Genomic DNA, 22740 nt, shown 5'->3' on the forward strand with positions numbered 1-22740 from the left:
TTCCTTGTCACACTCCAAACCTGCCCACCAAGTTTCATCCGAATCTGTCCACAGCTTTTTGAGATATCCTGCACACAAACAAACAAATGAAATTGCTCGTTGAGCAAGGAATTGCCGGAATAACTTTGTCATATCTCCATGATCTCTGAAAAAACAAAAACCTGGAAATCAATTTGGTTCTTATAAGTCGATAGTGCTACTGTTTAATGAGTTATAGCACTTAATTTGGTCATGATCATAACTTGGAAGTCAATCGGACTTGAAATGGCGTTTTTATCGCAATTTGAAAGTTTTGACCTGACCCCCCCCCTTGACATTCGACCCCCGACTGCTAAGAAGGGTGTCGGTGTGACACCCCAATGAGACATATCGTTGGATGCAGTATTGGAAGATGCACATTTTGGATTTGGTTTGAAGTCGAGACGACCATTTCAGCGGAAGTTATTGCGAAAATAAGAATTTCGGCTTTTCGGTGACCTTGATCTTGACCTTTGACCGAGATTCACCAAAAACGACAAGTGTCTAAATTGGACCATGGCCGACGTCTGTACCCAGTTTGGTCATGATCACTGAAACGGTGTGGCTGCTACAGGGTAAACAATCACGCAAACAAACAGACACACAGAATGACACACACAACCGACCAACATAATTGCCGAAATCCGAAGGATTCTGGCAATTAATAAACTGACAGAAAGGAATGAAAACATAACTTCCGTCCACCTTTGGTGGGTGGAGGTAATTAAGGTACAAGTCATGATAAATCCTTATCAATACCATTTATCAACACTTTTTTTTGCCCATTTTTGAATGGGTGCCCAAGAGATCAATATCTTGTGTCAAGATGAAGTAGATTGCAGTCTAACCCCCCTAACCAGTCATCTCCACCCTCCCCCTCCATTGAACAGTGGTGTGATTTTGACCATGGGTGGTACTTGACCGGCTTTGTCGTGCTGTGTTCATTGGGAATGCTTCTCTGCCTTGCATCGTCCCTTGCTGTTGAGTGTACGGGTCTACGAGCTGCCAGAGCATTGCACCATGGCCTGTTGTCTCGCCTTGTTCTCGCACCCATGAGGTGAGGCCTACACATGTCACTAGGTCAAGGAGATTCCCATTATTATTTGTTTATAGCTCTACAATTACCTAACCATGGTTATTTTCATAAAAGCACTAATATGAATAATCTACAAAGATGTACTGATTTATTGCAACAAGAGGTTGTAAATATTTTTTTCCTTTGTTGTTGGTGAAATTATTGGTGTCAATGACAAACAGGATATATTCATAAAACTTCCTTCAGTGAAGCTCCCTTACATTTCAATCAACTATGAAATAATTAATTAATCTCAAAAGACCAAAAAGAAAAAGGTCATAGAAGCAGAAAAAGGGCAAATAAAAGAATTGTAACAAAGATGAAAGCTGCAGGACGTATCAGCCTTGTGAAAAGTAAATACCGCCAGTATCTGCCTCTCCCAGACAAAATACCATGTACAAACTTTTCATTCTTCACAGAAATGCAAACCCTTAATTTTTAATCGCAAATCACAGGTGACACATTCACAGAAATCCAAGGTAAGGTGGGACAAGAAATATGAAACATTTACAATTGCCCTTTACATAAAGCAATTCAACACAAAACATGTTGAAATTTGAGGACTTGATTGAACGCAATCGTATCGTATGGCATTGTATGCATATTGGGCCGGGAGTCAATTGCAGGTTGGGCCAGCAGGTAGCATCATTTCTGGGAAACGGGTTGGAGGTGAGGAAATTTGTCCAGGTGCCAACAATGACTCACCCTACAAATCAATAAAAGACACAGTGGGGTTTATCACATTCGTCAGCAATAAATGTCAGTATTCGTGTGCACAGGTTATCATCACCTCTGAGGGAACGGCACATTCATTGATTCACAACGTCTTGCTGGCGAAACGCCAGTCTGACAGCTTATGGTCGGGTTGAGAATCCTACTATTAATTTCCAATTGGTCACTGGCTTTGACACCGATACGAGTTTTTATTATGGACCTCAGGTATCAAAAGCTACATGTATCGAACAAACAGTTTCAAATGGAGCACCTCGCCGCCATTAGAGTATTTCATTTGCATCAGATGTGGCAATAAATGTGAATTGTTGCTCCCAGCTTGCCAGCTTGGTGACAGAAGATTCCATTTGCATTTTTGCGCCAACATCCCTACCCCCCCGTTTAATATCCCGTACGTTTACAGGCAACTTGCTAGTCTAACCAAAATATGATGGCTCAAAAGCAAATATGCTACCTCTGCAACTCTCTGCCATTCCACTTTTACTTAAATACGTAAGTTCTGTAAATTATTTTCAAATAATTGACATGACTTATGTGGGGCACGTGTATGATTGACGCAACATGTGACATATCGTCTGACTTTCTCATTTCAGTGGTTTCCTCCCCTCCTCTCTTTCCTCTTATCCTGTTCATTCGTTCCCTTGATATTTGTCCCACTGTCAGATCTACCTTTCTTTTCCATGAGCCTCGATCTTGGAAAGAAAATAAATGGTTGACTATAGGCCAAAATAAAGCTGTTTTTTGGACGAGTCACTGAACAGATTTTACGAATTTCCAGCATTATTGGACAATTAAAAAAAGGAATATTAATTCCATAATAAGAAATGTCCAAATAGACATTTGGCCTGGATTAACACTGGTCGGAATGGAATATCGGAACTTCTCTTTGTCAGCCTTAAATAAACTTATAGATGCAAGGGCAATGTATTACGATGTAATTTGCATGATGACATGATCACTCTTTGCATGACCACTACAATCTGACAAGCTTCTTGGTTGTTGCTTTTCATTCATACTGGCATCTGATCAATTGTAGCAAGCAGAGCTTGTGGTAATGTTTCAACTCAAACATCTTATCACAGTAATGTGTTCATATTCGCTACCAAACTCTGTCCCATGGAAAACTAAAAAACAAAATAAAAAAAAATTCCACAGCCCCTTCTCAAGTAACGATGACAACAAATGCAGTCCATAAACCATCTCACAATAATAAAAAGTCATGCAATACTAAATCACCACTACGTTCTCATTGAATTGTACTCCATCCGACATGGCAACAAGCACTCGTGGAAAGGTTCAGATCTACTTATTCTAAAGAATAATTATGCATATTCAAATTGCAGTTCTAAATGCAGCAACTTTTAACTTCTATTTACCACTAGTACTACTACTATCACTACAATCATTGCTACTACTACTATTACTACTAATCTTGTAAATATTTTCAAGTGTTTGTGCATTTGCTTGTGTGTTGTTCTTTCACGACCGAAGCGTAGCACCTCGAGGCCCCAAATTTTGAGTGTCGGTACTTCAGAATCTGGGTAAGGCTTAAGCGACCACACATTGGCCTTGATGCCTGTTTTGAGGCCACCAAAGGTCACTATAAAGTGTATATTGGGATGTGGGGTCAGACAGTGCTGTGGCCGGCGCAGAGGCAGAGTGTAACCACGAAAGGCCATCAACTCCAGAGGTTTTCAATGTCCAACAGGTCCCAAAACACAGCTGGACAGCTACTACTTCTCTACCATGCTACTACTTTCTCTAACTGTCCCAAATTAATTCTGCTTTCCTGTGGAGTCAGCCGAGGGGCAAATTTGGTCTTTCACAAACTGTCTGACCAGGCCTGACATTCAACTGAAGGTTTTGCGAAGGGATTTCGAAAAAAATTTTTTTAAAAATTGCCAGAGTGCCTGTGATAACTCACCTACTCTTCACAAAAGACACCATGGGGTCTAAAACTGAACAAAGCATTTTGGCATATCGAAAACATTAACATTTTTGCAGAATTCCTTCAAAGAACAATTACTGTAACTGAAATGTGTTTGCTTTTATTTAAGATTTAAAAAAATTTACGTGTCCATATTTGTTTTTTCCATAAAAATGTGTTTAGATATTTTCATTTTATAGGATTATTTCATAAAAATTTATGCCTGATATCAATTCATTTCATTCATTTTCCATGTTTGTGTCACCTTCGATAGGTTTTTTGACACTACTCCTCTAGGAAGCATCCTAAACCGATTTTCGGCTGACACATATATGATTGACCAGGTTGGTAAAAAAAAAAAAAAAATGTCATCGTTCACTTTCGTCACGTGCCCATCATTGGCTGCTTTGAAATTCATTATTTGCCATCATCCTGTTTCTTGACACCGAGTTATTACTCTTGTGTGAGAGCTGAAATATGCCATGCCAGATATTTTGCCATTTAAGTTCTGACTTCTGAAAGCCAAATGACAATTGAAAGACATGTTTATAAATTTACATGAGTCTATGGTTGCTGCAGTGTTCAAGTAATATTCACAAAGGTGCATAATCAAAAGTCATAAGAGATGCATCATGTACAACATTGTAATGGGAACAACCAGAGAAATGATTCCTTTTGTCCATCTCGTGTGTTAATGGACCGACCACCTGTTTGGTTCAACTCAGGCGGTGCCCGACTTAATAATCCACAAGAACAAATTTCCGTTGAGGTTGCGTATCAATCGAATTAGGCCTGGTCTTGGCTTAATGGTTAAGGTGGCTGGCTTAAGATCTTAGGTTTTTTTTAAATTTGAGCACTTATCCTTCCATTAAATAACACCAGGTGGGTTGACTCAGCCTGTCATCCTTACGAGTTGGCAAAATGAGTACCAGCTTACTGGCCACAAGGGGCACTGCATCAGTGGCACGACAATGCTCTCAGCAGTGATACAACAAGCAGCTGTGGGCTGCACATAAATTGAGGATGATCAATAGAATTGCATCATATTAATGGCAATTGCTAAAGAAGTTTGCTTTTCATGCCATACTGCAGCAGAACAATAGCCTTTAGTTTTCATTTTGGCATAAAATAAAAATCCTTAGTGACGGTTCGAATGACCGTGCCTAAGACATTGACTTTCTTAAATTTTTTATCCATTTCCTGTCGATTGATCACCTTTACTTGTGTTCACACCATCCATCCATCCATCCATTGGGACCATACCCTGTGCAGAGCATTGGTGCTCTCTAAGCAGTCTCCTTGGCTATTGGGCGCAATCCTTGATGGGTCACCACTCCGACGCAGTACACCAGCATGCTGGCACTCATTTTGCCGACCTCGGAAGGATGACAGGTCGAGTTAACCCCACCTGGTATTAATTCAACAGCTGAGGGGATTTGAACTCGGGGTCCTAGGATCCCAAGCCCACCACCCTAACCATTAAGCCAACACCAGGCATCACACCATCCCATGTCGACATTTCACGTGGATAATATCTCATGATCCGCATCTACATGTTGGATTTCCACATTCGTGCTTTCCCCATCTTCACATTTCACCAATCTGCATTTTTGTCGATCTGCATTTAAAATGTCCTCATCTGGTGTTTCTGTATTTCCCATGTCTGCTTCACTTGTTTCTTTGTTCCTTTTATCAGCTTCACCTGTATCCCCCATATTCACGTTCCCTGTGTCCGTAGTCCCCCTCCCATGTATTCGTTTCCTTTCAATGTGTCAACATAGGGTTGTGGTTATTTTGTGCGGTGTTTCCTTTGAATCTGCTTCCTTTGAATCTGTCGATTCTTAGAAGCGATGCATATTTAAGACCAGTTCTTATGAAACTGGATGACATCTATAGAATAATGGGTTGCTCTCCATTTCGGATGAATAACCGGTTTATGCTACATGTTTGTAACTTAACTCCCTGTGTTTACATTTGCTCCCCTAAGAAGTAAATCGGGCTATTCCACATCCAACAACAAATTCAGTTAAGTGCAATGAAGTAATCTTTCTACATCAACATACTTACCTTTTGTGTTATTGGCAATTTTCAACAAGGCATTTGAATCGAACAATGACCTTTGTTCGATGGGAGTTTATTATGATTGTGTGTGTGTGTGTGTGTGTGTGTGTGTGTGTGTGTGTGTGTGTGTGTGTGTGTGTGTGTGTGTGTGTGTGTGTGTGTGTGTGTGTGGGTGTGTGTGTGGGTGTGTGTGTGTGTGGGTGGGTGTGTGTGTGGACACTGTCAAGGCTACTATAAGAGCTAACACACAAAACGTACAACAAGGGGAGCAAGAGACAAGAGGAGACAAAAGGAGAGGAGACAAGAGGAGGTGGGAGAGGGAAAGACAAAACAGTGGGGAACAGAGACTTGAGGAGATCTATGGAAGGCAAAGTAATGGACCGGAGTACGTGGAATAATCAAGATGGACACGACAGGGACTTTCAGGTCCTTACACGACAGGGACTTTGAAGGAGGTGGGTTTGGGGTGGATTAATGGTTGTAGAAAAGGTTGGATGAGGGAAGATAAGAGATGGTGGTGAACGGCTGTTTTGAAGACCTGGAGGGAAGAGTGGTTTTGAAAAGATTTTGGGAGTTTGTTCCAAAGGTGGGGAAAAAAAGAGGAATGAAAGAGTGAATGTGAGTGGTGATGCTTGAGTTTGGCAGTTTTACCAGAAAGGGGTTGCTGGCAGACCTTGAGTGTCCTGCAGAAATGTGGGGGTGGGGGGGGGACATATCTCAGACAGAGCAGTGGGGGGGGGGAGTGTGGGGCCGGAGAGGTGGCGGTAGAAGTCAGAAAGGAGATGGTCAAAAACAGAAAGACCACCAACCTGCCTGTGATGAGAGAGTGAGAGACCCAAAGTCTCAGCCTCATTGCGGGAGATGCCAATGATCCTAAAAGCCCTGGTTTCCACAGCGGGAAGCTGAGAAAGGTGAGAGGAGGGAGTGCCAGCCCAGAGGGGAGAGCAGCACTCCATCAGGCTGCAGATGAAAGATTTGTATGTGGTCAGGAGCTCAGGTGGGCCAAGGAAGGACTTTGCATGACTGAGGTTGCTCAGTCAGCGACTGGCTTTGTTGACCAGGTTGGAAATGTGGCTTTCCCAGGAAAGATCATGGCAGATCGTGAGACCCAAAAGCTTGAATGAAAGGACTTCTTCCAGAGGATTGTTGAAAATTTAGATGGGGAAGGGGGGGGGGGTGGTTCCAGAAGGTCCTTTCGGAGAGGCAAAATGAGGGTATAAGATTTGTCAGGATTGAAAGACATGTTCCACGTGTTGGATCAGCTTGTGATTTTATCCAGATCTGTAGAGAGCGAAGAAACTGCTGCATGCCGATCTGAGGGATGACAGATGGTACGGCAGTGGGTGGAGTCATCAGCAAAGTGATAAAGAGGATTTTCCAGAGATTCAGAGAGATTATTGATGAAAACCAGAAAAAGAACGGGGCCCAGAACTCTACCTCGAGGAACTCCAGCCTGGACAGGAAGAGGGGATGAGAGAACTCCATTTCGGGCCACATGTTAACTGTGACAGGAGAGGAAGTCTGTGAGCCATAAGTGGAGATGGCATTGGATACCACAGGAAGAGAGTTTGGTGAGCAGGGCAGGGTGCCAGACCGTGTCAAAAGCATGCGATATGTCGAGGGATATGGCTAATTTCATGTGCGGCATTGAGGATCTCCATCAATTGTTGGCAGAGCAGAAGCAGCATATCCAAGGTAGAGTGACCTAGTCTGAAACCAAATTAATGATCAGAAATCAGGCCATTGGAGAAGACGAAGGAATGAATGGAAAAGTAAGGTTTTCATACTGAATGGAAACCTGATATTTGAACCTGTTGTTTGTATTTTTTCAGACCTTCTATCATGTTGGATAGCCAAGTTTCCTTCTCAGTAACTCGTTTTAAATATAACTTTGTGTTGAAATAATTCAGCATCTTTTTACATGTTGTATTTTGGTTGTGAACTAACTAACAATCTTCTTCTTCTTTCGGCTGCTCCCGTTCGGGGTCGCCACAGCGGATCATCCGTATGATCCGCATCGTGATTTGGCACATGTTTTACGCCGGATGCCCTTCCTGACGCAACCCTGGTCGCCTCTTACAACACAGGGATATGGTACACCAATTTTAACCAGGGTATACACCGGCCCAGTATACTGGTACTCATTTCGCCGACCTCGGAAGGATGACAGGCTGAGTCAACCCCCTGGTGTATTAATTCAGTGGCCCAACGGGGCTTGAACTCGGGACCTTTTGGATCCCAAGCCGCTGCCCTAACCACTACGCCAACACCAGGCTCCAATACCTAACTAACTAACAATATATGTGCAAATATTATCCCATGATTTAACAGGTGTTTGAAGCCTGGTGTTGGTTTGGTGGTTAGGGTGGCCAGCTTAGAATCTTAGGATCTTGAGATTGAGCCCCGTTGGCTGCTGAATTAACACCAGGTGGGGTCGATTCAGCCTGTCATTCTTCCAAAGTCGGCGAAATGAGTACCAGTGACAGCTTATGGTCGGGTTGAGAATCCTACTATTAATTTCCAATTGGTCACTGGCTTTGACACCAATGGTGGAGGGCACAGCATCAACAAATGATAGCAACCCGGCAAGCCAAGCTGCCATACGCAAGAACAGAACAGAATAGGTGTTTTGCATTATAATTGCCTTGTGATAACCTAAAACATCACCTTGAAATGGCTCCTTAAAAAAAAATGCTGTCTTCCAAAAACCAGAACCTATGTGATAAAAAAAATACTTTCATGTCAAGAATCATGATTTATACATTTGCAATTTTCTCACCCAATCAACAACGTTGCACCAACTGTTCATCCACTGGGCGACACCACTTTTGACTTTACGTAACATGGAGTTGGCCTCCAAAAATGTCAACAATGTTAATGGTACTTTTTTTTTGTATACATTGACAACGGTCGTATGAGAGCTAACACACAACGTACAGCAAAGGGGGCATGAGACAAGAGGGGTGGGAGAGGGAAGGACAAAACAGTGGGGAACAGAGACGTTAGGAGATCTGTGGAATGGGGAGGGATGGGGCGGGGAACACAGGGTATACAAGATGGACATTACAGGGACTTTCAGGAAGGAGAGCAGGGAATTTGAAGGAGGTTTGGTTTGGGGTGAATTAACGGGGGTAGAAAAGATTGACGTTTTGGATGGGGGAAGATAAGAAATGGTGGTGTACAGCTGTTTTGAAGACCTGGAGGGAAGAGTGGGATTAAAGAGAGTGTGTGCCTTTGTTCCAAAGGTGGGAAAAACAGGAGGAATGAAAGAATGAAGGTGAGCAGTGAATTTTGATTTTGGTGGTTTTACCAGAAGGAGGTTGCTGGTGGACCTTGAGCACCCTGTGGAAATATGGGGGGGGGGACATATCTCAGACAGAGTAGGGGGGGGAGGGCGAGGCCAGAGAGGAGATAGTAGAAGACAGAAAGACCACTGACCTGCCTGCTATGTGAGAGTGAGAGGCCCAAAGACTCAGCCTCATCGTGGGAGATTTTCTGTGTTCCTTGGTGAAACACTGCAAAATCAAGATACCTGAATCACAAGAGCAATCCAATAATTTAGCATGCCAGCTGAGTCTGTTGAGCAGCATCATAATGCAGCTGTCTCAAAACTTTTAATCATTGTCCCAAAAGGCCTTTAAATCAATCCTAGGCCTGGAACTCAACCTAGCCTGGCCTGTGATCTATAAAACAATTTAATGACAAGCTTTGATCCAATTTCCACGTTTCATGGAGAAAGTGTTTTTCATGATTTCTTCATTTTATTCATTTTCTTCTCCCCACCCCACCCTCCCTTCCTATCTCCTCCTGACAATGGGATTCCTCTTTTTTGCTGAAATAAAACCTTTCATGACACTTCATCTCACTAAAAGAACCTCCACACACCCCTTAAACACACCACCTGCACCAGGCGATTGAACTATAATGATTAACTATTCATGTATCAGACTTCATTTAATTTTCAAATACACGACCTTCATCTGTCAAGCACAACCTGTTCAATTTTAACCTAAAGTCTGTTTGGGCCGAACTTTTTAAACTTGTACTTCTTCAGCATAATTCAAATGAGAAAAATCTCGAATTTTCATCCACAGCATTCTTTGTGATTGTTTAATTGTAATGCTGGGTTGCTTAATGCCAGGATAGTTCAGCGGAAACGCTCTTTCTTCGAGTTATCTTATCTGGAATCGATTCCCAACGAAGCTATAAACTGTCATCCTGGTGTTTTGACAGGAAGGGTGTAGTATCATTGAGTGTGCCATCAGATGGGGCATAAAGCTGGGGACCAGACTGCCAGCATTTGTCTTTTGTAAAGAGTAGGCAAATGTCGCCATCGTCCTAAACAAATTGATTCTCTGATGATTATCGCTGGGAATGCAATGGAAATCCATGTAGTGCATTTTGTTTACCGGAAAGCTGCTTTGTCAATCCATCCCCTGACGTTTCTTTGCCCAGCTATAAACTGTCATCCCGGTGTTTCACAGGCAGGGTGATTCATCAATGTGTGTTGTCCCTCGGATGGACGTTAAACTGGTCGATTTTGTTATTCTGTTAGTCGATCTAGTCGGAAAAAAAAAATTGAGATTTTTTTTCAACCCTTATTATCAGTATTTCCGTCGATATGTTGGGTAGTCGATCCAGTCATAATAAAAAAAAATTTAAATTTAGAAATTTGTTCTACCCTTATTATCAGTTTTTCCGTCGATATGTTGGGTAGTCGATCGAGTCAAAAAAAGAAAATTATAAAAAAAAAATTTTTTCCGATTAAATTTTTTTTTGATCTACCCTTATTTGTTGGTTGTGGTGTTGGTCTGTCCGTGTGTGTGTTTGTCGGGGGGTTTTGACCCCCTTGCAGTTCGATTTTGATGAAATTTGGGTGGTAGGACCAGTTTATGACCTTGTTGTGCCGCGTAGGTACTGGTTGCTAACGCCTCTTTGGTTGCCTAGAAACGGGACTTTGAAATTTTTGAAAAATCATAAAAAAAGTATTTTTTCGAAAATCAAAAATCGGGCCACGACCGACTGTGGGCAGTACATTCAGCCATATTGTCAAAAATTTCCAGCCGGATCCTATGAAAACTATCGGAGAAGATAGACTTTGAATAACCCTGGTCGAAAACAATAAAAAAACGAAGTTCGTTATATCTCAGAGACTATGAGTCAGATATACATGAAACTGGTATGGTAGGTTCATGGTATGTCCTAGTTATGTGTGAGAAAGAACTGTTGCTATGGACCTCTCCATTGCCTAGCAACGGCCGAAAAACCTCTAAATGTGGGGGTATTTTAACGAAAAAACAATCTGCAGCATTAACCCTTGAACCTCGAATCATGAATTTTCTTGTGCTTAATCCTCAGGTCATTCCCCATCGAACAGGCCCATCGCGTCCGGTTCTATTGGGTAGTCGACTGCCCATGTCTGCCTACCAGCTTGTCTGTCTGTATGTATGTCTGTTCGGTCCAGTGCTCCGTTAATACAATGGCGATTTGGTTGAAACTTGGTTGGTAGGTTCATACCATGACCTGGTTGTGTGCAAATGAGAACCGTTGCTATGGACACCACCGTTACCTAGCAACGGGGCTTTGAAAATTTTGAAAAATCATAAAAAAATTATTTTTTCAAAAATCAAAAATCGGGCCACGAGCGACTGTGGGCAGTACATTCAGCCGTATTGTCAAAAATTTCCAGCCGGATCCTATGAAAACTGTCGGAGAAGATAGACTTTGAATGAACCCTGGTCAAAAAAAAAAAAAAAAAACGAAGTTCGTTATATCTCAGAGACGATGAGTCAGATATACATGAAACTGGTATGGTAGGTTCATGGTATGTCCTAGTTATGTGTGAGAAAGAACCGTTGCTATGGACGCTTTTGTTGGCTAGTAACAGCTGAAAAACGACTAAATTCGACTTGATCGACTACCCATGTCTGCCTACCGACGTGTTTGGTAGTCGATCTGGTCGAAGAAAAAAAAATTCAAATTTTTTTTGGGGGGGGATTTGTTCTACCCTTATTATCAGTATTTAAAATGGCGATTTCAGTTAATACAATGGCGATTTCGATGAAACTTGGTTGGTAGTATCATACCATGACCTAGTTGTGTGCAAATGAGAACCGTTGCTATGGACACCACCATTGCCTAGCAACGGGACTTTGAAATTTTAGAAAAATCGTTAAAAAAATAATTTTTTCGAAAATCAAAAATCGGGCCACGAGTGACTGTGGGCAGTACATTCAGCCATATTGTCAAAACATTCCAGCCGGATCCTATGAAAACTGTCGAAGAAGATAGACTTTGAATGAACCCTGGTCAAAAAAAAAAAAAAAAAAACGAAGTTCGTTATATCTCAGAGACGATGAGTCAGATATACATGAAACTGGTATGGTAGGTTCATGGTATGTCCTAGTTATGTGTGAGAAAGAACCGTTGCTATGGACGCTTTTGTTGGCTAGTAACAGCTGAAAAACGACTAAATTCGACTTGATCGACTACCCATGTCTGCCTACCGACGTGTTTGGTAGTCGATCTGGTCGAAGAAAAAAAAATTCAAATTTTTTTTGGGGGGGGATTTGTTCTACCCTTATTATCAGTATTTAAAATGGCGATTTCAGTTAATACAATGGCGATTTCGATGAAACTTGGTTGGTAGTATCATACCATGACCTAGTTGTGTGCAAATGAGAACCGTTGCTATGGACACCACCATTGCCTAGCAACGGGACTTTGAAATTTTAGAAAAATCGTTAAAAAAATAATTTTTTCGAAAATCAAAAATCGGGCCACGAGTGACTGTGGGCAGTACATTCAGCCATATTGTCAAAACATTCCAGCCGGATCCTATGAAAACTGTCGAAGAAGATAGACTTTGAATAAACCCTGGTCAAAAACAATAAAAAAACGAAGTTCATTATATCTCAGAGACTATGAGTCAGATATACATGAAACTGGTATGGTAGGTTCATGGTATGTCCTAGTTATGTGTGAGAAAGAACTGTTGCTATGGACCCCTCCGTTGCCTTGCAACGGCCGAAAAACCTCTAAATGTGGGGGTATTTTAACGAAAAAACAATCTGCAGCATTAATCCTTGAAGCGAGAATCATGAGTTTTCTTGTGCTTAATCCTCAGGTCATTCCCCATCGAACGGGCCCATCGCGTCAGGTTCTGTTGGGTAGGCGACTACCCATGTCCGCCTACCGGCTTGTTTGTCTGTCTGTATGTATGTCTGTTCGGTCCAGTGCTCCGTTAATACAGTGGTGATTTCGATGAAACTTGGTTGGTAGGTTCATACCATGACCTAGTTGTGTGCAAATGAGAACCCTTGCAATGGACCCATCCCTTGCCTAGCAACGGACCTTTGAAATTTTCAAAAAAATCTCAAAAATTAATTTTTACGAAAATCAAAAATCGGGATATGCATGAAACTGGTATGGTAGGTTCAAGGGATGTCCAAGTTATGTGTGAGAAAGAACCTGGTGTTGGTGTAGTGGTTAGGGTAGTGGCTTGGGATCCAAAAGGTCCTGAGTTCAAGCCCCGTTGTCCGCTTGAATTAATACACACCAGGAGGTTGACTCAGCCTGTCATCCTTCCGAGGTCGGCGAAGTGAGTACCAGTGTACTGGGCCCGGTGTATACCCCGGTTAGAATAGGTGTACCATATCCCTGTGTCATAAGAGGCGACCAGGGTTGCGTCAGGAAGGCATAAAACCTGTGCCAAATCATGATGCGGATCATAACGGATGATCTGCTGTGGCGACCCCTAACGGGAGCAGCCGAAAGAAGAAGGGCTTTGGACTTTGGCTGTGACTTCTCCTCCGCTACCACTTCTTTGACTGTGTTGTACCATCCTCCAAAGAGTGACGACTCCATCTCGAGTCTCTCTCACACAACATAGACCAACCTTTAACGACTTATCCGAACTCTCTCTTCCTCATATGTGGTGATTTCAATTTTTACCATGCCAAATGATATGTGTTTGTACCCCTCTCACCAGCTATGGCACTTCAGCAAAGGACGTCTGGGACTCCATGGGACTGACTCAATCTGTGAACTTTCCCACTTGGATTTCTGTCAATGGCAAATCCTCCTTTCAAGATTTGGTTCTGACAAACTTCTAGGATTGGGAGTGTGGCTGTGTCACTGATACAGTGCCCCCCCCCTATTTCCAGTAATCTGGAATTCATTTTTCTGACCTGGGAAGGATGACAGGCTTGTCAACCCACCTTGTGTTATTTAACGGCTCAAGAGGGGCTTGAACTCAAGACCCTAAGATCTTAAGCCAACCACCTTAACCGTTAAGCCAACACCAGGCTTCATGGTACACTGAATCCTGTGGTGAGGCAGTTGCTGTCAAACAACCCTCATTACCTTCGCATTCTGCAAAAGGTTATGTTTTGGTCGGCGTGTATTTATTTATTTATTTATTTATTTGTTTGTAATCTTGTGATTCGTATAACTCAAAAAGTATTAAACCGAATTGCATGAAATTTGGTGGGATGATTGGTTATTAGCTAGGAAGCATTCGATTAGATTTTGGGATCGTTCGGGTCAAAGTTCAAGGTCAAGGTCACGAAAAGGTCATAATCGTCTTTTTACAATAACACGGTCAATTTTTATTGAATTTGCATACAACTAACGCCAAAATGTTCAGAATTCAACGCCTCATCTTGTGATATGCAATATGACACAATGACGCCCATACTCTTGTTACCGGTTAGGGGTCAAAGGTCAGGGGGGTCACGACCTTGAAAAATATGCGGTTTTTGTCATAACGCGGTCAATTCTTGTCCGCTTTACATGAACCCAGCACCAAAATGTTCAGAATTTAATGCCCAATCTTGTGACACAATGACGTCATAACACATGTCACCAGTTGGGGTAAAATGTCGGGGGGGGGTCACGCCCTTGAAAAGTATGCGGTTTTCGGCATAACTCAGTCATTTCTTATTCGATTTGCATGAAACCAGCATCAAACGAGATTACCTTCTCTTGTTGAAACGTTGTATTCACCGAGCTTGCGAGTGAAGACTCGCCAAAACGACGTGAGTTGATTGTTGTTTAGTCCGTAGCCCCCGAAAGTCGTGGGGGGGGGTCATGACATTATAGATATGTGGTTTGTGTCATAAGACCATTCATATGAAACCAGTTCCCCACACTCATACCAAGAACAAAAAAGTAGTGGCGGCAAAGGTATGCGCTCTATGAGTGCCCGTTCTAGTTCTCCTTCTGGAAAGCAAATTCGACCGAAGGCAGCCCAGTATGGTATCCTGCTTTGCCCTCCAAACTCTTTGCCTTGTGGCATCCAAGGCCAGCTCCATACATGGCTTGCTGATTGCTGCTACTCTTGTATCCAACATATGGCTCTCAACAGAATCCTTTCGTCTCCTCTCCATGTCAAGGCTGGAGTTCCCCAAGGCAGTGTTCTGGGCCCAGTAGTCTTCCTGATCTTTATCAATGATCTCTAAGACTCTGGAAAAGCCTCTTTATTGGATTCGCTATATATGCTAGATATCCCTTATTGTCGGGTTTTCTGTCAGTCTGTCTGTGTGTGTGTGTCTGCAACTCGAGGCTCCACAGCACAAACCAGCGAACCGATTTCGATGAAACGTTGCCAACGTGTGCAGTATTTGTTGGGAATGTGCGCGTTTGAATTTCGTTGCCTAGCAACCACCCGTTGCTGTGCAGCAGCCGAAAAACCGCGTACAGTATTTTCAATACTTGTCCTTCGGTTTTGAATGTAGAGAAGTGAGACTTCGGAATTAAACACTTCGAGATATTTAGAAAATTTTACTCGAGCCGATTTTTGATTGAGGTTTTATTTTTCAACTGGTAGTCCTTCAAAAATCGGGTGTCTATTCACCGTTATTTTTTATGAGGGGCTTAGGAAAGTGGGCGGAGCTTGAGGAAAGTGGACGTGGTTGATGAAAAGTGGGCATGGCGTAGGAAAGTGGGAGTGGCGCAGGAAAGTGGGAGTGGCGTAGGAAAGTGGGAGTGGCGCAGGAAAGTGGGCATGGCGTAGGAAAGTGGGAGTGGCGCAGGAAAGTGGGAGTGGCGTAGGAAAGTGGGAGTGGCACAGGAAAGTGGGTGTGGCTTATGAAAAGTATTGTGTGGCTCAGGAGGTGTGGTCAAACAAGAGCATTGAGAGAAGTTTATCAGGTTTTCCGTGACTGTGTGTGTGTGTGTGTGTGTGTGTGTGTGTGTGTGTGTGTGTGTGTGTGTGTGTGTGTGTGTGTGTGTGTGTGTGTGTGTGTGTGTGTGTGTGTGTGTGTGTGTGTGTGTGTGTCTGCAACACGAGGCTCCACAGCACAAACCAGCAAACTGATTATTTATTTACCGAAAATGATTCCCCGCCCACACACCACCTCCAATTATTTATTTATTTGCCGAAAACGATTCCATGATCCACACACCACCTTTCATTTTTTATTTATTTTCCGAAAATGATTCCACCACCCACACACCACCTCCAATTATTTATTTATTTACCATTTCGGATTCTCCTCCTGACACACCACCTACAATTATTTATTTACCGTGAACGATTCCCCACCCACACACCACCTTATTTATTTATTTATTTATTGACCGTAAACTATTCCACGACCCACACACCACCTTCAATTATTTATTTATATACCGAAAACGATTCCCCACCCTCACACCACCTTATTTATTTATTAATTTACCGTTAACGATTCCCCACCCACACACCACCTTTAATTATTTATTTATTTACCGAAAACATTCCACGACCCACACACCACCTCCAAATATTTATTTATTTACCAAAAACTATTCCACAACCCACACACCACCTCCAATTATATATTTATTTACCGAAAACGATTCCCCACCCACACACCACCTTCAATTATTTATTTATTCACCGAAAACGATTCCACGACCCACACACCACCTCCAATTATTTATTTATTTACCGAAAATGATTCCCCACCCACACACCACCTTCAATTATTTATTTATTTACCGAAAACGATTCCATGACCCACACACCACCTCCAAATATTTATTTATTTACCGAAAACGATTCCCCACCCACACACCACCTTCAATTATTTATTTATTTACCGAAAACTATTTTACGATCCACACACCACCTCCAATTATTTATTATTTAAAGGCCCGGTCACACCTTGACGTTTTAGCCAACGTATGCCGATTTTTGATTTTTTTTCTAAAACGCTGGCACACGTTGAATACGTTATGGGTAAGTTTTGATAACATTGAGAGCACGCTGAAAAACACTGCCATACGTCGTTGTACATTGGCTTTAAACGTTGTACTTTTCGGTTGTCCTCAAATTTTTTCATGCTTGAAATTTCACGACGTATGCCGGCGTATGACTCACACGTTCCGCTACGCTGGCCACAGGTAGTATGCACGGTCTGCGATCGTTGACAGACGTCAACACATGCTACTTGTAAGTTAATCATAAGTTGAGACACGCCGAGGTAATGTTTAGCGTACCCGAAACTTATTTCTAACCTATGATTAACGTGTTGTTGGCACGTTACGCGATCGTTGCCACACATCGACAGACGTTACTTTTAAGTTACTCATAGGCTGAAAGACGTCGGTATCATGGATCGTCCTTGCATCAGCGTCCACGGCCACGGCCAGGACACTTATTTGCAGCATTCTTCAAACTTTTCTTCGGCATGACGAGGATGTTCACACTTCGATGTCTAGCTTGGCTATGATTCCAATTGTCCATCGGCAGCGTCTATTTAAAATAGTCGAGTTTGAGCGTTTTAACACGTTCAGAAGAAACGCTTCAAATTTCCAAACCCCAGCGTCAAAAAACCAAGGCGAGTGACAGAAATTTAAATCGTTCATTGTAAACAATGAAAATAGCTGAGTGGTACAGTTTAAAAGTCGTTAAGTGTAAAAAAAAACCAATTGTTGAGCGCAAGCGTCTACTTTCAATAGTGGGGTTTGAGTGATTTAGCACGTTCAATAGAAACGATTAAAATTTCCGAGCGCCAGCGTCAAAAAACAAAGGCGAGTGACAGCAATTTAAATCGTTCATTGTAAACAATCAAAATAGCTGAGTGGTACCGTTTAAAAGTCGTTGAGTGTAAAAAAAATCCAATTGTTGAGCGCAAGCGTCTACTTTCAATAGTGGAGATGCAGCCATTTAAATCGTTGAGTTTATCATTTAAATCGTTAAATCGTTAAACGCAAGGACAATCCATCATAACCCACACCCTCCCCCTCACACTCACCTACTACTGCCAACATGAACAAACTACTACTAATACTAATACTAATACTGATACTGATACTGATGCTGTTACTGCTGACATGGACATCGACTCAAAAAGGACTCGAAAACACTGTTGGGTTGCCCTTTTATGAGCAGCATTTTTATATACCAATTCCCAAAACTGCTGGGAACACGTCTTTATATGGCAGTTGTAAGCTAGAAACACGTTAATTTTTTTTTTTTTGTCGACCGGAAGACGTCATTGGAATACGTCTACATACGTCGATGTGTGTTGGGACTACGTAAAGAATTGGTTCAAAGCACGTCAAACATAAGTTAGAAATAAGTTTCGCGTAAAAAAGACATTACCACGACGTGTTTCGACTTATGAGTAGCTTATAAGTAGCGTTTGTGGACGTGTGTAAGCGTCCGCATATCGTGTGTAAAACTTATCCCCATCGCATGCGGAACGTGTGTCATACGCCGAGTACGTCGTAAAATTTTGAACATGTTTAAAATTTCTTGACGTACTCTACTTACTAGGACGTATGATAGCGTACTTTAGCGTTCTACTCACGTATACCAAACTTGCTCATACCGTATTTGACGTGCCCCAACGTTTTAGACACATTTTTCTTAGGTCGGCATACGCTGGCAAGATCGCCAAGGTGTGACCGCGATGTTGACACTTCCATTTCTACGGCAGTTATGATTCGAATCGTTGTGCGTCAGCCTTTTAATAGGCTACGTCACGACATCGTCGGCGATGCGTGCAACGCGCTATGCCTAAGTTAGACTATCGTTGGGCATCGGTTGTGTAGGCCGACAACAGGTTCAGCATTCGTTGGTATAAGTTATCTGTAACACAACGAAACGTTTTGTTTCCGTTACCAATGCGTTATACATAAGACCAAGTCGCTATGAATACGTCCGAATCTTTAAAAAAAACATCAAAAGTTCAACGTAAGCCAGCGTTTTACATACATTTTAATACGTTGCCATCGCTGGCTAAAACGTCAAGGTGTGACCGGGCCTTAAAGTGGGCGTGGCTTATGAAAAATATTGTGTGGCTCAGGAGGTGTGGTCAAGCAAGAGCATTGAAAGAAGTTTATCGGGTTTTCCGTGTGTGTGTGTGTGTGTGTGTGTGTGTGTGTGTGTGTGTGTGTGTGTGTGTGTGTGTGTGTGTGTGTGTGTGTGTGTGTGTGTGTGTGTGTGTGTGTGTGTGTCTGCAATGCGAGGCTCCACAGCACAAACCAGCAAACCGATTATTTTTCAAATGGTAGTCCTTCAAAAATAGGGTGTCCATTTACCATCATTTTTTATGAGGAGTGCCAGTTGGCAAAATACGCAATGGGAAAAATCTTGCCAGGCAGAGGAACAATTGTATGTGAACCAATACGTCTTGGCAATGAATCTTCGTCGGTGGATCAATCAGAATGAAAAGCATCGTATCCAGCGCTTCAATCCTAGCGAATCCCTCGTCGCCTACCGGCTTGTCTATTTATTGATGACTCCAACCTGTGCCATGACATCCCTCATTCTTCAGGCAGGCAGGTTGCAGCCTCTTCCCTCTCTTCATTCCTTTCAAAATACAACCACAGGATGGTCAAACACTTGGAATATGTCTTTCAATCCTGACAAATTCACACTCTCACGATCTCTCTCTGAAAGGACCATCGAGCAACCCCCACCTCCACCCCCATATACTTTCTGAACAATCCTCTTGAAGAAGTTCAGTCTTTCAAACTCCTGAGTCTCACTATCAGCCATGATGTTTCTTGGACAAAGTTGGCCTCCAAAGCCAGCTGCTGACTGCCTCTGCCATGCAAAGTCCTTCCTTGGCACACCTGAACTCTTTTCCACCTGCAAAGCTTTCATCTGCGGTTTGATGGAATACTGCTCTCCCCTTTGGGCTGGCATCCCTGCCTCACATGTTACTCAGCTTCACGCCATGGAAATCAAGGCCTTCAAGACTATTGGAATTTCCTGCAATGAAGCTGAATCGACAGGTCTCTCACTTTGCAATTGCAGACAGGTCGATGGTCTCTCTGTATTGTACCACCTCCTTTCTTGTCTTGCACCACCCTCTGCTCTTTCCGTGCTTTGTCCCAACTCCCAGTTTTCTGCAGGGCATACGCAGTGCACCATCAACCCCCTTCTGGTTAAACTCCCAAAATCCAGGATCACTGCTCACTTCAACTCATTCCTCCTCTTTTTTCCTGCCTGTGGAACCAACTTACACATAATGTTCAAGCCCACTCCTCTCTCCAGGTCTTCAAGACAGCTGTTCACCATCATCTCAGATCGTCCCCCATCCAAAACTATAATTTTTTTCTGTCTCTGTTAAATCACCCCCATCCCTCCAAAATTTCCAGCTTGTTCTTGCTGAGTTTGCTTCTGTATCTGTATTATCCACCCCAACCCTATTCATTCTCCCCTATCCCATCATTCTTACCCACATCCCTTGTTTGTCTGACTCCATCTATTTTGGCCTTCAGCCATGACGTTGGTGTTTGTTCCTCCCCCTCTTTTTCTGCTGTTCATTTTGGTCTGTTGCATCCTGATCCATAATGTGTTCCAGCTCTTCCATGAGCCAATTTACCTTGGATACAAAAAAAGGAGTCCCTGACACCATCAAATTTGTATGGGATTAATCCAATTGTCCAGCTGTAGTTTATGGATTGTCTCAAATGATATACATATTAATCCAATTGTCCTATCGATGTGATATTTTAAATAACCTGATGTACATACATGAAGCAAAAACATGCATGTGACTGGGGTGACAGTTCATAACAGCTGGATCAGGATTCAAACTCCGGTTCGACAGGCTAGTGTTTATAACTCTAGGCCATACACTGACACTATTTAACTATGCTATTCCCACAAAAGCGAAATAAATCAAGGTTTTTGTGCATAATTTCGGTTTTAGCCAGACTTTTCACACCAGTAAACACATTCCTATATTTTTGTGGTGTATAATGGCACGTTTGGTGCCGAAAATAATATAAAACTAGAAGGGCACTCAGTCGAGCGCATACCTCCGCCCTGTAATGCCTGATTCACGAGAACATATCTGGCCCAATCCATTTTCTAAATATCATGATATATACAGTACTATATCGTTTTTGGCCCAATCTCTCAATGGTGAAGAATCACTTAAAAATTGTTAGTAGTTCGATCATGATCTGGATCTTCACCAAAATCGAACAAGTTCGTCCTTGTCCACAAAATTTCATCCAGATCCGTCCACAACTTTTTAAGATTGTCTATTTGTTTGTGCACAGGATGACAGAAAGGGGTGAAAACATAACCTCCTTCACCTTCGGTGGTGGAGCTCACAACCCGATGTACATATAGAAGCAAAACATGTGTATAGCTTATGTGCATATATGATACATCGTGGTTATATCCCTAGAATCATTCCAATTGCACTCGGCCATTGACCAACACCCAGGCTTAAGGCCTGAAGGCTGCCAATCTGTGGTGCTTCATGTAATAGTGGCATATTATTTTATTGGGGTGGAGTCAGGCTGGCTGTCCAGCTAATGGGTGTAAAGCAGTGGGGGTGGAGTCAGTGCAGGTGAACACTCACCCCATGGGTAATATGTGATATTTTATACATCTAGAAAGGGCATAACTCACTGAAAAATTGACGAACAACCCTGAAACTCGAATTTGTTCTCTAACTTATTATAATAACATATAATTATAATTGGGTCAAAATGTGAAAGCTCAAAATCACAGTCAGTACAAATAGGCCGTATTAGCCTCTCTGCCACTATGCAGCACCAGTTTCTTTATTTACCATTTGAGCTTTTGTCATAAAATTTCCAACAAACCCTTATTATGAGAATATGGAAAACACTCATTCATAATTAAAACAATTATTTTTTTTTAGCTTTTGTTTTCATCAAGTTTAGTTTGAGTACAAAGCGGATGTGGTTGGGCTTTGCATGACGTTTTTGATCTCACAATGAGCTACTTAAAGTGTGTGTGCTTTGAGATTGCTCAAACAAACTTGAGAATGACCACCTTAAAAGGAAACTTCAAGTCCCCATAGGTCCCCATAATTAAAAGGAAACCTCATAATAACAAAGTGAAAACATGTTTTTCGAAATTCTTACAAAGTTATTGAAAATGGTACACAGAAATATGTACTTTACATAAGTTCTCAGCCCCCTGGATTTATAGAAGCCCCTATGATAGTGATTACAGCTTCAAGTCTTCTTGGGTATGTCTGTATCAGCTTTCCACATCTGGATTTGGGGATTTTCTCCCATTTTGCCTTGCAGATTTTCTCAAGCTCTTTCAAGTTAGATGGGGAGTGTCAGTGAAGAGCAATCCTCAAGTCTTTCCACAGATTCTCAATGGGATTCAAGTCTGGGCTTTGGCTGGGCCACTCGAGGACTTTCACATACTTATTCTGAAGCCCTTCCCGTGTTGCTTTGGCTGTATGCTTTGGGTCATTGTCCTGTTGGAACGTAAATCTTCGCTGCAGTGAAAGGTCTTCTGCACTCTGAAGCAGGTTCTCCTCAAGGTTTTGCCTGTACTGTATTTGGTCCATTCATTGTTCCCTCTGTCCTTACAAGTCTCCCAGTCCCTGCCACTGAAAAGAATCCACATAAGCTTGATGCTGCCACCACCATGCTTCATGGAAAGGGATGGTGTTGGATGGGTGATGAGCTGTGCTCGGTTTCCACA

The 22740-nt window shown here is 42.4% G+C and overlaps 1 protein-coding gene across 2 annotated transcripts in view; it reads left to right on the forward strand.

The window, feature by feature from the left end:
* LOC147032818 (ATP-binding cassette sub-family C member 9-like) overlaps window positions 1–22740 on the forward strand; it is a 176600-nt gene that overhangs the window by 73284 nt on the left and 80576 nt on the right. For both annotated transcript variants that reach the window (XM_085870690.1, XM_085870691.1), the window contains exons 14-15: window positions 909–1075; window positions 4027–4096. In XM_085870690.1, coding sequence (XP_085726816.1) covers window positions 909–1075; window positions 4027–4096 — 237 coding nt within the window. The remainder of the gene's footprint in view (window positions 1–908; window positions 1076–4026; window positions 4097–22740) is intronic.

Source organism: Eptatretus burgeri, chromosome 2 (genome assembly GCF_056783735.1).
Source record: "Eptatretus burgeri isolate ZD-2024b chromosome 2, Ebu_testis_v1, whole genome shotgun sequence".
NCBI classification, from domain to species: Eukaryota; Metazoa; Chordata; class Myxini; order Myxiniformes; family Myxinidae; genus Eptatretus; species Eptatretus burgeri.